The sequence below is a fragment of the Myotis myotis genome, unplaced genomic scaffold (genome assembly GCF_014108235.1).
Source record: "Myotis myotis isolate mMyoMyo1 unplaced genomic scaffold, mMyoMyo1.p scaffold_m19_p_21, whole genome shotgun sequence".
Taxonomy (NCBI): Eukaryota; Metazoa; Chordata; class Mammalia; order Chiroptera; family Vespertilionidae; genus Myotis; species Myotis myotis.
Window position 1 is genome coordinate 982,443 of NW_023416326.1, and position 13,995 is coordinate 996,437.

Genomic DNA, 13,995 nt, shown 5'->3' on the forward strand with positions numbered 1-13,995 from the left:
CGCGGGGCCTTTCCTGCGCACAGTGTTCTCCACCTGAGCGCGCGGGTTCCTCCCCACGGTCCCGGGGACTGGGAACCGGCTCGGCTTCCGATGGGACCCTCCTCCCCCCGCCGCCGCCGTCAGCCCGCAGCCGCCGCTCGTTGGCCGGAGAGCGCGAAGCTTCTCTCTTCTCCAGGAGAACCGAGCGGCCCGGGGGGCACAGCTTGGCCAGCGGCCGCCTCGCCTGGGTCCAGAGCCATAAACTTTGGCGGCTGGGGAGGCGGCCTGACGCCCGCGCGCGCCCGGGACCGGTCACCCCAGGCGCGGGGAGCCGGGGCGCCGTGGCCGCAGGAGCCCGCTTACCTTGCATGGCGTCCGGCATCTGCCCCTGGTCCCCATGCGACCGCGCCAGTCCCAGCGCCTCCGTCTCCACTTTGGGCAGCATGACCGGGCGGCCGCGCGCGGGGCTCGGCGCTGGGCGAGGGTCTGGCAGCCCCGCACCCGGGCGCCGCCGCGCAGGGCCGGGGCCGGCGGGCAGCGGGCGGGGGCGTCCGGAGGGGTCCGCTCGCCTCCGCCGCCTCCGGGGCTGCGAGTCCGGACCCCGGCGCCCCGGCTCCCCGCCGCCCGCAGCCGCCCCCGAGCCGCGAGGAGGAGGCAGAGGCGGGAGAGGCGGGGAGACGGCGGCCGGGCGCGCGCGGGCTCGGCTCCGCGAGGGCGGAGGCGGCGGCGGCGGCGAGGGCGCAGCGACCGGGGCGCGGATCCCGACCAGCCGAGCTCGGGGCGCCGGCGGCCGGGCACAGGAGCCTCCGCGGCGGCGGGGCGGCGGTCGCAGCGGCGGGACGGCTGGGCGACTCCCGCCTCCGTGCGCCGCGGGCTCCGGCTCGGCGGGGACTCCGGCGCTCGCCTCTCCGCTCCCCTCCGCCCCTCTCCGCCCTGCCCCTCCGGCTCCCGGGCGCGAGCGGTCACAAGTGAGGAGCGTGAAGTTGCAGCCCCGCTCGCCCGCCTCCTGCCCGCCTCCGGCGGGTCCCGGGGCCGCCCCGAGGCGGACGGTGCCGCAGGGGAGAGGGACCAGCGGACACGCGAGGTGAGTGGGGCCAGGGCCGGGCCGGCTGGGCTGAGGGCTGATGACAGCGACCAGGGACGCGGGTTCCGGACTCCGATCGGACCCCAGGCGCCAGCCAATGAGGAGGCGGCGCACACGCCCCGGTCCCCGCGCCCGCCCCCACCTCTGCCCCCCGCGCCTCGCCCCCTCCCGTCCCCCCGCGCCCTGGCCTGGGGCGGGGGACGCGGAGGCTTCCGGGTCTTACGCGGGCGAGCGGCGACCTCTGCCTGAGCGCGGCGGCGGCTGGAGCTGGGGCGGCGGCGTCCGCGAGCCCAGGGCAGGCGGCCGGGGAGAGGGGGTGGGAGGGGTGGGTGGGGGGGTGGCGGGTGCGCCCAGGCGTGTGCAGCCGGCGAGGGGCTGAGCCGGGCGGAGCCTACACGCCCATTGCCAGCACCTGGTGGAAGGGGTGGAAGTCAGTTACCCGCCCTTTTGGAAGCGGGGTCTGGCGGCTCCGCTCCCCGAGCCCCAGGCGCGCCCAGGCCCGGGGACGGCCTCCTCGCCGAGAGTTCACTCACTTGCGGGGAATTGGAGGAGCAGCTGCGCGCCTCTCCTCTCCTTCCAGTCCCTCCGTCGCTTAAAGACGCCCCTCTCCCCTCCCCAACCCCAGACGATCGTGGCGACGGGCGTCCTAAGTTTCGGGGAACTGGGTGCGTTCCAGGCGGAGCGCACTCCTCGGTCTGGACTTGACTTTTTCTTTAATTTTCTGAAAGTATTTTTTTTAAAAATTGATTTCAGAGAGGAAGGGAGAGAGAGAGATGGAAGCATCCATGATGAGAGAGGATTGTGGATCGGCTGCCTCCTGCGCGCCCCACGCTGGGGATGGAGCCTGCAACCCGGGCCTGTGCCCTGACCGGGAATCGAACCCTGACCTCTTGGTTCATGGGTGGACGCTGGACACTCAACCCCTGAGCCTCGCGGGCCAGGAGGGACTTTCCTTGTTCGTTCTGGTGTCTCTGGTGGGACCAGCGCACTAGGCCAGGAGGCCCCCCACTTGCTACAAAGTTGCAAAGACCCACCCCCCTAGGCCGTCTCCCTGGCCACGGGCCCAGCCGCTCCTTACAAGTTATCAAATCTCACCCCAAGGAGATGAAAGGCATTTTCCTCCTGTTTCCGACTCCGGGTGAGATGCCTCAATGGTGTCTGCACGGAGGCGAGGCCAGGTCGTCACCAGAGTCCAGGCAACAGGGGGCGGATTTGAGTTTCAAAAGACCTGAATGGATTCTAAACGAATGGCCATAGAGACCACCCATTCAAAGGGCTCCCCACCTGCCTGGGGGGGGGGGGGGCAGAAGGGGAGCTGAGGTCTACGCCACTCACTGCTCTGCACCATCTACTTTGATAGGAACAGGGTGCTCACCCCTACCCCACCCGGCCACCCAGATGCGTGGCTCTCTGCACTGACTTGTCCCTAAGCCATTGAAGTCTCAGGTTTCATAGAAACATGTAATCTGGGTGGTGGTGGAGGGGGGGGTGGTGGAGGGGGCCTGGCCACTAGTTTGCAAGGGGAATGGGCTGGAGTTGCCAAAATTCGGGACCATGAAGACGCTCAGATGTTCCTGGTGGTCTCAGGCGACCCTAGCAGCCCACTGTCAGCAGCAGTAGTGAGTGAAGAACGTGCCTAACCCCGCCAGGTGTGGCTCAGGGGTTGAACTTTGACCTAGGAACCTGAAGGTCACAGGGTGGTGGGCCGGGTCCCCAGTAGGGGGCGTGCAGGAGGAGGCAGCCGATCAAGGATTCTTTCTCATCGGGGTTGTTTCTCTCTCTCCCTCCCTCTCCCTTCCTCTCCGAAATCAATAGAAATATGTTAAAAAGACAAAGACTCCGGGGCAAGAAGGCGCAGGAGGGGCGCGGGGAGAAACTTGCTGTTCTGAGAACCACAGACTCCATCCCCTGCAGCCCCCCTCCCCCCAGGACCCCCAAATGGTGCGTCTCCCACTGGGTTGCTTCGCAGAGAAGAGGCGAGGGCGCACTCACCTTCTCCCAGTCCCGGGGCGCAAGCGGAGGAGGGCGCCCCCAGGAGTCCCTCTGCCCACCCCCCGTCCTGACTGCTCACGCCTGTCCCTCGACCCTGCAAAGCCGCTGCCTCCCCACCCTGCCTCCCCCGCCCCCGCCCCCGCCTGGCCTGGGAGGCGTCCGGCGTCTCCAGGACCCCCTCTCCAGGACAGCCGGTCACCTGCGGGGGCGGGGGTCCCCGGGGCGAAGGCCACAGTGGAACGGGGAGGCCGCCGAACCGAGAACCGGGCCCGTGCGGTCTGCGTGCCGAGGCTGGCGCGTTTGGGACTGACCCGCAGACGCACCGACTCCTTTGGAAAGACCAATGCCGGGGCGGGCAGAACCCCACCCCCCGCCGGGCCCCCGCCCACCGGCTCCGGGAACTGTCACCGCTTCTGCGTCTCCTCCCTGCGCTACCCCGGGCCTGGGGCGAACTCCCCTCCCTGCCCTCCCTGCCTCCCCATCCCCGCGCCCCCCGCATCTTTCCCGACGTGACGGGCCTCCGGGGCGCATCCTTGCGGGTCCCGCTGCCTGCGAGCGCTGATTGACGGTTGCAATTACAAAGGCTGATGGCTCGGGGAGGCCCCGCAGCCTTGAGGAGCGGGGAGGCGCGGTCCTGGCAGGCTTCCTCCCGCGCAGCTCAGCGCTGCGGGCCGCGTGCCCCGTGCACCCGCGCGCGCGGGCTGCAGCCCAGGGGTCAGGCACCCTCCTCACCTCCGCCGGGACCACCCCTGGCCTCCTCCCGCCCGCAGCGCCCCAAGCAACCTGCCCTTGACCCCAGCTCCACGCGGCCGGCTGCACAGGGACCCCACGCCAGGGCCCTCGGACTTAGTTCACGGTTCCTGGGTCTGACCAGCGCAGGTCCCGGAGGCCGGAGTGGGGGACGCACTGCCCGCCTCCCGCGCGCCTGGGGGCTCGGGGGTGGGGAGCCTGGCAAGGTCCCCCCTCCCCCCTCCACACTCGCAAATCTGCATCCTTGGAAACCATGTCTCAGGCCTCCTGCAGCCTGCGTTTTGGTGTTTTGAAGAAACCAGAAGAAGGAATTCCTTTCCTCCCGGCGCGGGCCTACTTCTCAGCCCCAGAGGGAACTTTCTTCTTCAGAAAAAATCTCTAGAAAGAGGCTCCAGAAGAGGTCGCCTACCAGCCCCATGGCCACGGGCCACCGTGACCCCGCCCCGTCCACTGGAAAAGCCCAGCAGAGGCGCTGGGCCTCGCTTGGAAAGTGAAGTTCAGCCCGAACCCGAGCCCGCCCCCCGCCCCCAGCCGCGCGCCCAGGCTCCGCGCCCCGAATCCTGAATCCCGGGCACTGGGTTTTAAGTAAAGACTTGGAAACATTGTATCAGCTGAGGCTTTGAAGGGATGAAGGTGGGTGGTGAGAACGGCCTTGTTTAGAAACAATGTATCTCTTTCTGCTCTTAGGGCACCAGGGGCTGTGGTGGTACCTGGGGGAGGGGGGGCTGGGGTGGGGCGGAACGCGAGGTGACCCCACCACCCAGGCTCCAGGAACCCCTCCCCCAGGCCACCTCCCACTCCTGCCCGGAGGGAAGGGTGAGGTTTGGGAGTTTGGCCCAAGCTGCGGCCTTCTGCAGCTCTCTTTCTCTCTCTCTTTCAAGGTTCACTGTCGCCCTGGCCGGTTTAGCTCAGTGGATAGAGTGTCGGCCTGCAGACTGCAGACTGAAGGGTCCCGGGTTCTAGTCAGGTCAGGGTCACAAGCCGGGCTTGCTGGCTCACTCCCCAGTGAGGGGCCTGCAGGAGGCAGCTGATCCTTGATTTTCCCTCATTGATGTTTCTCTCTCTCGCCCTCTCCCTCCTCCTCTCTGAAATCAATGAAAACATATAAAGGATAACTTCATCCAGACTCCATCCCCCCGGCCCCACCCTGGAGCCCGCCTGAGGTCTACCCAGATCTAAGTCTCACTTCCCATCGTCCCTAATCCCCAAATGCCGTTCTGAAGAAAGGCTGAAGCCACCCACTGGTTTACAGCCTCACTCCTTCATATCAGCCAGGGCGAGGAGTCCCTCCCTCCCTCCCCCCGGGATCCAGCGTGGGTTTCTGGGTTCGGAACCACGGTCCTGGCTTCGGTGTCCAGTTCACTCCCCCGACAAGCTGAGGGGCCGCGGGTAAGCCGCTGGGCCTCGCGGGCGCTATTTTCACCAGCAAAAGGGGGTTGACAAGTCAACTGTAGCGATGGGCCAGACGGAGCCAGGAAGGCAGCTCTGGGTACAGGCCAGCTCTCCTTTGCTTCTCTCCACCTCCCCCCTCATTGTCCCCCAAACTCATCTCTCTGTAAGGAAATCAGTCACCAAAGATGCCAAGGTCCCTGCTGAGGTGAGTGTTCCCACGCAGTCCTCACGGACCAATGGCGTCACCCGTAGCTGGGACTGTGGACCAATGACGTCAGCCGCAGCTGGAACTGTGGACCAATTACGTCAGCCGCAGCTGGAACTGTGGACCAATGACGTCAGCCGCAGCTGGAACTGTGGACCAATGACGTCAGCCGCAGCTGAAACTGTGGACCAATGACGTCAGCCGCAGCTGAAACTGTGGACCAATGACATCAGCCGCAGCTGAAACTGTGGACCAATGACATCAGCCGCAGCGGAAACTGTGGACCAATGACGTCAGCCGCAGCGGAAACTGGACCAATGACGTCACCCGCAGCTGAAAAGGTGGACCAATGACATCAGACGCAGCTGAAACTGCTCCTCAAACTGCTCTGTATCCAGATTATTTAAAGATGAAAAGTTCAGTGTTTCTTCTTATCAATCACACAAAAACACACCTAACAGCTTCCCGAAAGTCTAAGAAAGACGCAGCCTCCAGGAATGTGTCCGGTGACCTTCACCTTCATTCAGTGCGAAGGCCCTCCCAGGCTTACTCACGCTCCCCCAGCGCATTTCACCTCCTGGGAGGGGGGGCTCCCCAACCACAGTGCCCGCCCCCCAAACTCCTGAAGCTCCCTGAAGCTAACTGGATTTGTCGGAGAGGTTTTCTGTTGTCGTTAATCCTCACCGGAGGGTACTTTTCCCATTGAATTTTAGAGAGCGTGGAAGGGAGGGGGCGAGACCAAGAGAAACATGGATGTGAGAGAGACACTCCGCTCGCGACCCGACCAGGACCAGGGATCGAGCCTGCAACCTGGGCATGTGCTCTTGACCAGATTTGAACCCAGGACCCTGCAGCCCGCAGGCGCATGCTCTATCCACTGAGCCAAACGAGCCAGGGCTCAGAGAGACTTTTGTTCCAAGAAGGTGAAGGGTGAGGACGTGCAACCCAAAGAAGTGGCTTCATCCTGAGGTTGGCTCTGAGTTGGGGGAGCATCCCCGGCCCTGTTGGCAGGGGGGGGGGGGGGGGGGGGGGAGGGCTCGGCCTCCAGGTTGGAGCCTTCCCAGGCCCTTCTCCGGCTCAGCTCAAGTTCAACGCGGAACCCAAGGTTACCCTAGACTTGGAGTCTGGGCGGAGGGGGCAAGAGAGAAAGCATCGCCAAGCCTGTTCCACCTTCCTGCACAAACCTCTCCCGGCTTCTCAGGAGCAGGGACAGAAAAGTGACTGGTCCCAACTGTGGGTGGAGCCTTGGGGATGGGGTCAGCCCCTGGGACTCAGCTGTTCTGTCTGATGGCTCCACCCGGTTCCATCTTCCTCTCAGGCTGCCCTTTGGGTAAGATGCCGCCTTCAGGGGCGTGTCACGGCCAACCGTGGGGCTGTGACACCAGGGATGGGGGGGTGGGGGGGGGGGCTGGGCCGGATGGGCTGGTGGCTGTGCACAAGATCAGAAAGAGGTCTCCTTGACCCCAAAACTGCCTGGAATTTTGTCCCCACCCCGGGCCCCGGGTTCCGGCGCAGGGAGGCGCCTGGGCAGGTGGAAGGTTACGGAGGCTCAGTCCCAAGCCGTCCCTCCCGGTAGGCAGACATCCGGCAGGGTCCCAGCCCACGGGCAAGGGTTGCAGGCGCTCCGGACCGACCCCCACAGCCCCGCGCGGCCCGCGGGAGCAGAGGGCAATGCACGCGCGCCTGCTCCCACTCCTGGCCCTGTCTAATCCACGCGAGCTCCGAGCGCCGCGCGGGGCGATCGGCGGGTGCGGTGCCAGGTCCCACCCCGAGCGCGCGCGCGTCCCCGTGCGCCCTGGCCCGTGCGCGCGTCCCCGTGCGTCCCCCGCTGAGCGCGCCCCCGACGCCCAGTCCGCGCTGCGCCCCTGGCGGCTGCCGCCTCGAGGGACGTGTCGCCGGCAAAAAAAAAAAAAACCCCAAAACACAAACCCACAAAAACCGCTTCGGAATCATTTCGCGCCCCCGTCCTCCTGGCTCCGCAGGGCCGTCCACCCCCGTGCGCCCCGCGTGCCAGTCCCGGTGCCCTTTCTCGCCGGGGCAGGGCGCCTTGTGCTCGGGAACCATTTCCTCAATTGCCCCGCTTTAGGGTGTAGTGAGCCCATAAAAGAAGCAATCACTGCAGGCAGCGGGGTCAGCTGGTCACCTCGCCAGCCGGGGGCAGAGCCCAGCCGAGGCCCAGCCTTGAGGTTCCTCCTCGCCCCACGGGATCTGGGACTCCGCGCTCAGGACGGGCCTTGGCGTCCGCGGGGACACCCCCATCCCCCGCCCCCCCGACCCCGAAAGCCCAGCAAAGGGCTGCGGGAACGGCTCGGGCCTCACCATCTCGGGACAGGAAGGCAGACAGACTCCCAAGAAATCAGTCATGACAGACTCCGGACCCACCTCCCCCGGGCCCTTTTTCCCCCTTTTCTTTCAGGATTAATTGGCTGCATTCTTGCTGTGACATCAAGTTTGTGACTCTCTCTCTTTAAGTGAAAATGAGCTTTCTGCACTGACTCCTCGTTAGAAAAACAAGACAGCCCCCTTTCCCTTCTAATCCGTAACTAAGGATAATAGGATTTTTTTTTTTTTTTTGCATGAGTTTTATTTGCCAGAAAAACATTTTTTCTTTTTACAGTGTGGGCAATGAATGAGCGGCCCCACTGTGCTGTGGCTTGAAACCGCACAGGCGTTTGAAAGCTCTCGGGTCAGGTGCGGTGTGATCGCGGACGGATCACGCCATATGGTTACTTTGTTTCGAGTTGTTCCCATTTCACCTTGTTATTTCGGATGAAAAAAATGAAATGATCAGAAACGGTTAGGGGTGACATGGATACATTTCCTCCCCGGCTGGTTTGAGGCTAATAGAATGATCTCCAAAAAAAAACAGTGGATATAAAAATAAAATAATATTTGAAATATCCACTTGGTTTTTTTTGCACTTCGGGGAAGATAAATGGGTGGTAGATACACGGGCTGATGTGCCCTGGATGAAGACAACAGGAAAAAGCAGTGACTTATCACACCAACTACATCCGTGAGAGTAAGTGACGTGCGTTCCTCTAAGAGCGGAACCCTACACGGGTGACAGACAGAGCGAGGCCTACTCACCCACAGGCACACGTCCATGCTTCAGGGAGTCTTGCGAGTCCCCAGGGTCCGAGCTGGAAGACATCCTCAGGGAAATGACAGGCCGCCCTTTGGCTTAAAGCAGAAACCATTGAGCAGCAGAAAAGACACGCGTGTCCCACGGTGTAGCCTTGGGGGGAGAACACGGCGGGCCACGGCGACCCGGAGTGAAAGTGATGAAAAAGGCAAAAAAAAAAAAAAAAAATCAAATTAAAAAAAAAAAAATCCCAGAATTCAGAACATCCGGAGCCAGCCTTCCCCTGGACTCTGTACTTTTTCCATCATTCGTGACCTGCTGTAAACCAGGGAGCCAGTTTCAGGACGGGGTCTAATCAGAAGCAGGGGGACTTCTCATTGGCTCCGAGCGGCCACCTGACTCCGTGCCGGCTGATAAGAGGACCCTGTTATAAAGTGACAGGGAAAGAGATAAGAACTCCTGGTAGATAATGGCCGGGAAATGATTAACCCGGGAGAGGAGCGGTGCTATGCGGGACCCCGAGGGGAGGCTCAGGAGACCCCCGCGGGTAAAACTCCCCACCGGCTTCAACCCGCTCACTCAGCGGGGCTTCTGATGCTGGCCCTGGATGGCATCACCTCTGTGCGTGGGGGGCGTGGGGGTGGCGGGGTGGGTAGCTCTCTGACCCCGGCAGATGCATTGCGGACGATAACGCCGGCAGATATGCATGCCTGCAGTGAGACCTGGAGATATGATTGACACTTGGGCCCTGGGAGGCGTCCCGGGGCTGCAGGTGTCAGTCCTGAGTGTAGTGCACGGACTGACAGGCCCACTTAGCCCAGGGGTGAACCTGAACTTGTTCCTCTCCTGCTCGGGGGAGGGAAAGGCCCGCCTAGCGCTTTGCCCCCGGTCGAGGGACCCTTCTCCTCTGAGGTTCATGCTGGACGAGTGACTCAGGTTCCGTAATAGCCAAGCGAGGCCGGGCTTCCGTCCACCGGGCTCCTGTTCCGAGGTGAGCTGCATGCCTAGCATGGGAGCTGCCGGCTATTCGGTGGCTCGTATGGCTTTTCATCCCGTGACACAAATGTCAAGGTTGTTTAAAAATGGGCCTCCCTGGCCCGGCCGGCGTGGCTCAGTGGCTGAGCGTGGACCTAGGAACCAGGAAGTCATGGTTTGATTCCCGGTCAGGGCACAGGCCCAGGTTGGGGACTCCATCCCCAGTCGGGGGCGTGCAGGAGGCAGCCGATCCATGAGTCTCGCTCATCATGGATGTTTCTCTCTCTCTCCCTCTCTCCTCCTCTCTGAAATCAATAAAATATATACATTTTACGATAAAGTGTGAAATCTGAAACCAGAAAGTTATCGGCTCCTGTCCAGGCTCGGCCCCCACTCAGGGCAAAATCATGCTTGGCTTCTTTACGCCTTAACTTCTTTGTAATAAAAATGACAAAAATTATGGATTCCAATAGTGCTTTTTTAAAATAATATATTTTATTGATTTTTTTACAGAGAGGAAGGGAGAGGGATAGAGAGTTAGAAACATCAACGAGAGAGAAACATCGATCAGCTGCCTCCTGCGCATCTCCTACTGGGGATGTGCCCGCAACCAAGGCACATGCCCTTGACCGGAATCGAACCCGGGACCCTTCAGTCCGCAGGCCGGCGCTCTATCCACTGAGCCAAACCAGTTAGGGCCAGTGTTTTTTTGTTTTTGTTTTCTAATTTTTAGAAAGAAATGAGAAGATAGAGAGAGTGTGCCTCATGTTCTGACCGGAAGTGTTTACTACGCACATAGACGCCACTGAAAGCCCGCGTGGCCGTGCGCCGTGGGTCTGAGGGACACCCGCCCCCCCCCCCCCCGTGGGATTTTGAGTCTCCTTTTCTATATTTTGTCTCCGTCACCGACACTGCCTGGCTCCCCACGGCAGGTCTCGGATGAGAGAGCGGTTCGCACCGACCCTCTTCCTCTTCGTAGATGAGTGAAAAACGACCGCATGTCATGCTTTCTTCTGATGACGCGGGGTTATGGTACAGAACGTGCCAAAGCCACCCAGGGCTGACGGGGAGCATCACGGGGTGCTGATCACCCCCCACTCCCAGCCCCCTGCCGGAACCTGTGAGGCGCTTGAGCGGCTGCAGGTCCCTCGCTCGCTGGCCCATTAATGAGTGACTCCGGCCTTTTGAAGCTTATCTGCCCGGCTCCTGGAAGCAGATACCCGGCGCTTGTGAGAAATGAACATATTTTTGTGAAAGGGGCTGAGGGACCGTCCACGTGACACAGGGAACAGGTGCTCAGAACCCAGCGGGCGGCGGGCGGCTGGCAGTAAGGAATGCGCGTTCCCTCTCAGCTGGGGAGAGACACAAAACACAACAGCCCAGACTCCCCTTCGAGTCATCGTTTTTCTCCATCAAGACAGTCTGACCACTGCCAAGGGGCGAAGGTGGGCCACTTCCAGGCCCCCCGCCTTCTGTTTTAAACACCACCATGAAAAAAAGGACACATGTACATGCATGCACACATATACACGCATGCACACGTGCACACACGCACGCAGACACAACAAGACCCAGAGCAGTAGTTATCGACCCTGGGGGCAAACTAGAATCACCTGGGGAAATCTGAAACGACACGCACACTTCATCATCCTGCACTTTGCTTTATCGTGAGAAATAAACCCATAGAATAAAAGCCTAAATGACCATTAAGGTGGAACCAGCAGAATGACCAGTCGCTATGACAAGCACTGACCACCGGGGGGCAGACGCTCAACACAGGAGCTGCCCCCTGGCAGTCAGTGCGCTCCCACAGGGCGCAGGCCAGGCTGAGGGACTCCCCTCCCCCAGTGCTCGAATTTCATGCACCAGGCCTCTAGTACCGTGGTCGGCAAACCACGGCTCGAGAGCCACATGCGGCTCTTTGGCCCCTTGAGTGTGGCTCTTCCACAAAATACCACGTGCGGGCGCCCACGTACAGTGCGAAGTTGAATTAACACTTTAAGTAAAGTTTATTAAGTTAATTTTAGGGAACGTTGTGGAGTGAAAGAAGATGTAGTGTTGAGATTGAGAAAGGTATGTTGAGATGGTTTGGACGTACAGAGAGGATGAACGGAAGGAGACGGACGAAACAAGTCTACAAGGCGAGTGTGGATGGGAGAGTTGGAAGGGGTCGACCTCAGTGAACGTACCTCCATCAGATTGAGGACGCTTTTAGCAAAGGCCAGCTTAGGAGCACCCTCATTAAGTTCATAACAATGTACCTACCTATACAGTTTCAGTTAAAAAAATGTGGCTCTCAAAAGAGATTTCAATCGTTGTCCTGTTGGTATCTGGCTCTGTGGACTGATGAGTTTGCCGACCACTGCCCTTGGTGCAGCTGCTGCCACCGCAGAGCGCGCCTACGGCGACCCACGCCTACGGGGACCCGTGTGGGCACGGCGGCGGCAGTCTTCGCTAGCTGGCTTCAGAAAGGACTCGTCAATGATTGACAGGTTAGCCAGTGACTCCAAGTCATCCCTGCCAACCCCCCGAAAGGCCTTTGGCAGCGTCGCCTGAGCCCGCGGGGTGCGAGGATATCCGCTAAAGGTCGGTTAATGAGTTACAGTCGCTGTCCACTTCCTGAAGACGCGCGTCCAAGCCACTGTGGCGGTCTGGTGACCCTGGGTTTCTCTGGTGGGCACAGCACCGGGGCGTGCACCAGAGCGGCCCCCCGAGTAGGCACAGCATTGGGGTGGATGAAGAACAGGCGCCCGATGACTCACCGTGAAGCGGGCTGATCGCACCAGGTCCTGGGCAGTTTGCAGAAAACGTATAAAGACGGAGCCAATCGCTTCCTGCCAACCCATTGCCTCACGGCGCGTTCTCGCTTGGACCCTCACCTAACGGGCGTTGGTCAGTGAGTGTACGCAGGACCCGGGCTCGTTGGCACTTTAATCAAAGCAAAATCAGCTCTGGCCGGTGTGGCTCGATGGGTAGAGCGTCAGCCTGCGGACTGAAGGGTCTTGGGTTCGATTCCTGGTTAAGGACACCTGCCGGGGTTGCGGGCTCGATCCCCAGTGGGGGGCGTGCAGGAGGCAGCCGATCTATGATTCTCTCTCATCATTGATGTTTCTCCCTCTCTCTCTATCTCTCTCTCCCTTCCTCTCTGAAATCAATAAAAATATATTTTAAAAAAACCACCACAAAATAAAATCAGTTTCCTCAACATCCGCCCAACCCCCAAAGTACGGAAGGTGTTGGAATGGCGTGCTCGGGCGAGGAGTAACGAGCCAAGCTTCCTCTCTTTCTCTGGAATCCCTGTGAGAACGGGGCCACCTGGCCGGGGAGATAAGTCGCTCTGACACCGGACTGGCCAGGTAGCGGTGACTCACCGTTTGCCGCTCTAATCATTAAACAGCCTCGGTCGATGTTCCGGTGATGCCAATGGCCAGGTCCCGGCTCCTCCACCTTCCACCTGCGTAGGGTCATTTTATTTTCATTGAAGGCCTTATTTTTTGTTTGTTTTGTACATCCTCACCCAAGGATATGTTTTTCCATTGGTTTTTAGAGAGCGTGGAAGGGAGGGGGCGAGGAGAGAGAGAGAGAGAGAGAGAGAGGCATCGATGTGAGAGAGACACATCGCCTGGTTGCCCTCCGCAGCTGAGGGTGCGAGAGCGAAGATGGGTCTCCCGGATGTGACCACAGTGATTGCCCCAGAGGGAGCCGGTCCTGGGGCGTTGAGACTGGGAATCTGTGCTTCATTGTCTCCACTTTTTTATTTATTTTTAAAATATATTTTTTATAGATTTCAGAGAGGAAGGGAGAGAGAGAACCATCAGTGATGAGAGAGAATCATGGACCGGCCGCCTCCTGCACGCCCCCCGCTGGGAATCGAGCCCGCAACCCCGGGCATGTGCCCTTGACTGGAATCGAACCCGGGACCCTTCCGTCCGCAGGCGGATGCTCTATCCGCTGAGCCACACCGGCCAGGGCTCGGCGTCTCCAGCTTTAACTCGGGGCAGGGTTTGGGGCTCATGGCCCCGCGAGCGCTGTCTGCCAGCTTTCCTTTTTCTTTCCTTTTTCTTTTAAAATCAATCAGACGCGTTGTTTGCTCCTCCGGGCCTGACAGACGTGTTGTAATACGGCCCCGAGCGGCGCCCGCTCCTCTATGTACCTTCTGTCTAAAGGCCCATTCGAGCTGTGACCCGCATTCATGGGACCACAAACACCGGGTTTAACCATTAACTCTGGCGCCGCCTTGAAACGGATGCTTTCATAAGGTGAGGGTGACAGGGGCTCCCACTGGGTGCTGGGAGGGGGCAGAGAGAGAAGGCTTCGGGCGGACGGAGGTTGTGAAGGGGCCGAGAGTTGGTGGCCGGGATGCCCCGGGCTGGACCCAGCAGAGAACGTGCCTTGACCCCTGCCACATCAGAGAACAGTTTCGCTGACATCCCACTGTCCCTGCAGAAGATGGGCTCCGTAAAGCGGGCCTGGCTGCGAATAACTTTAAATTGTGGCGATGTCTTGTGTCCATTGGATCACAATTGGATACAA

General features: G+C 60.7%; 1 protein-coding gene across 3 annotated transcripts in view; it reads right to left on the reverse strand.

Annotated features, from left to right (window-relative positions):
* NR5A2 (nuclear receptor subfamily 5 group A member 2) overlaps positions 1 to 8,689 on the reverse strand; it is a 59,700-nt gene extending 51,011 nt beyond the window's left edge. Inside the window, exons 1-2 of one of the 3 annotated variants that reach the window (XM_036355161.1) lie at positions 8,495 to 8,689; positions 343 to 482 (exon numbers count right to left, since the gene is read on the reverse strand). In XM_036355161.1, the coding sequence (XP_036211054.1) occupies positions 343 to 482; positions 8,495 to 8,556 (202 nt within the window). In that variant the 5' untranslated portion in view covers positions 8,557 to 8,689. Of the gene's footprint in view, positions 1 to 342; positions 1,077 to 8,492 lie in introns of those variants that run through there. The other 2 variants (XM_036355158.1, XM_036355157.1) reach the window with 2 other exon arrangements.
* Between the last annotated feature and the right edge of the window lie 5,306 nt (positions 8,690 to 13,995).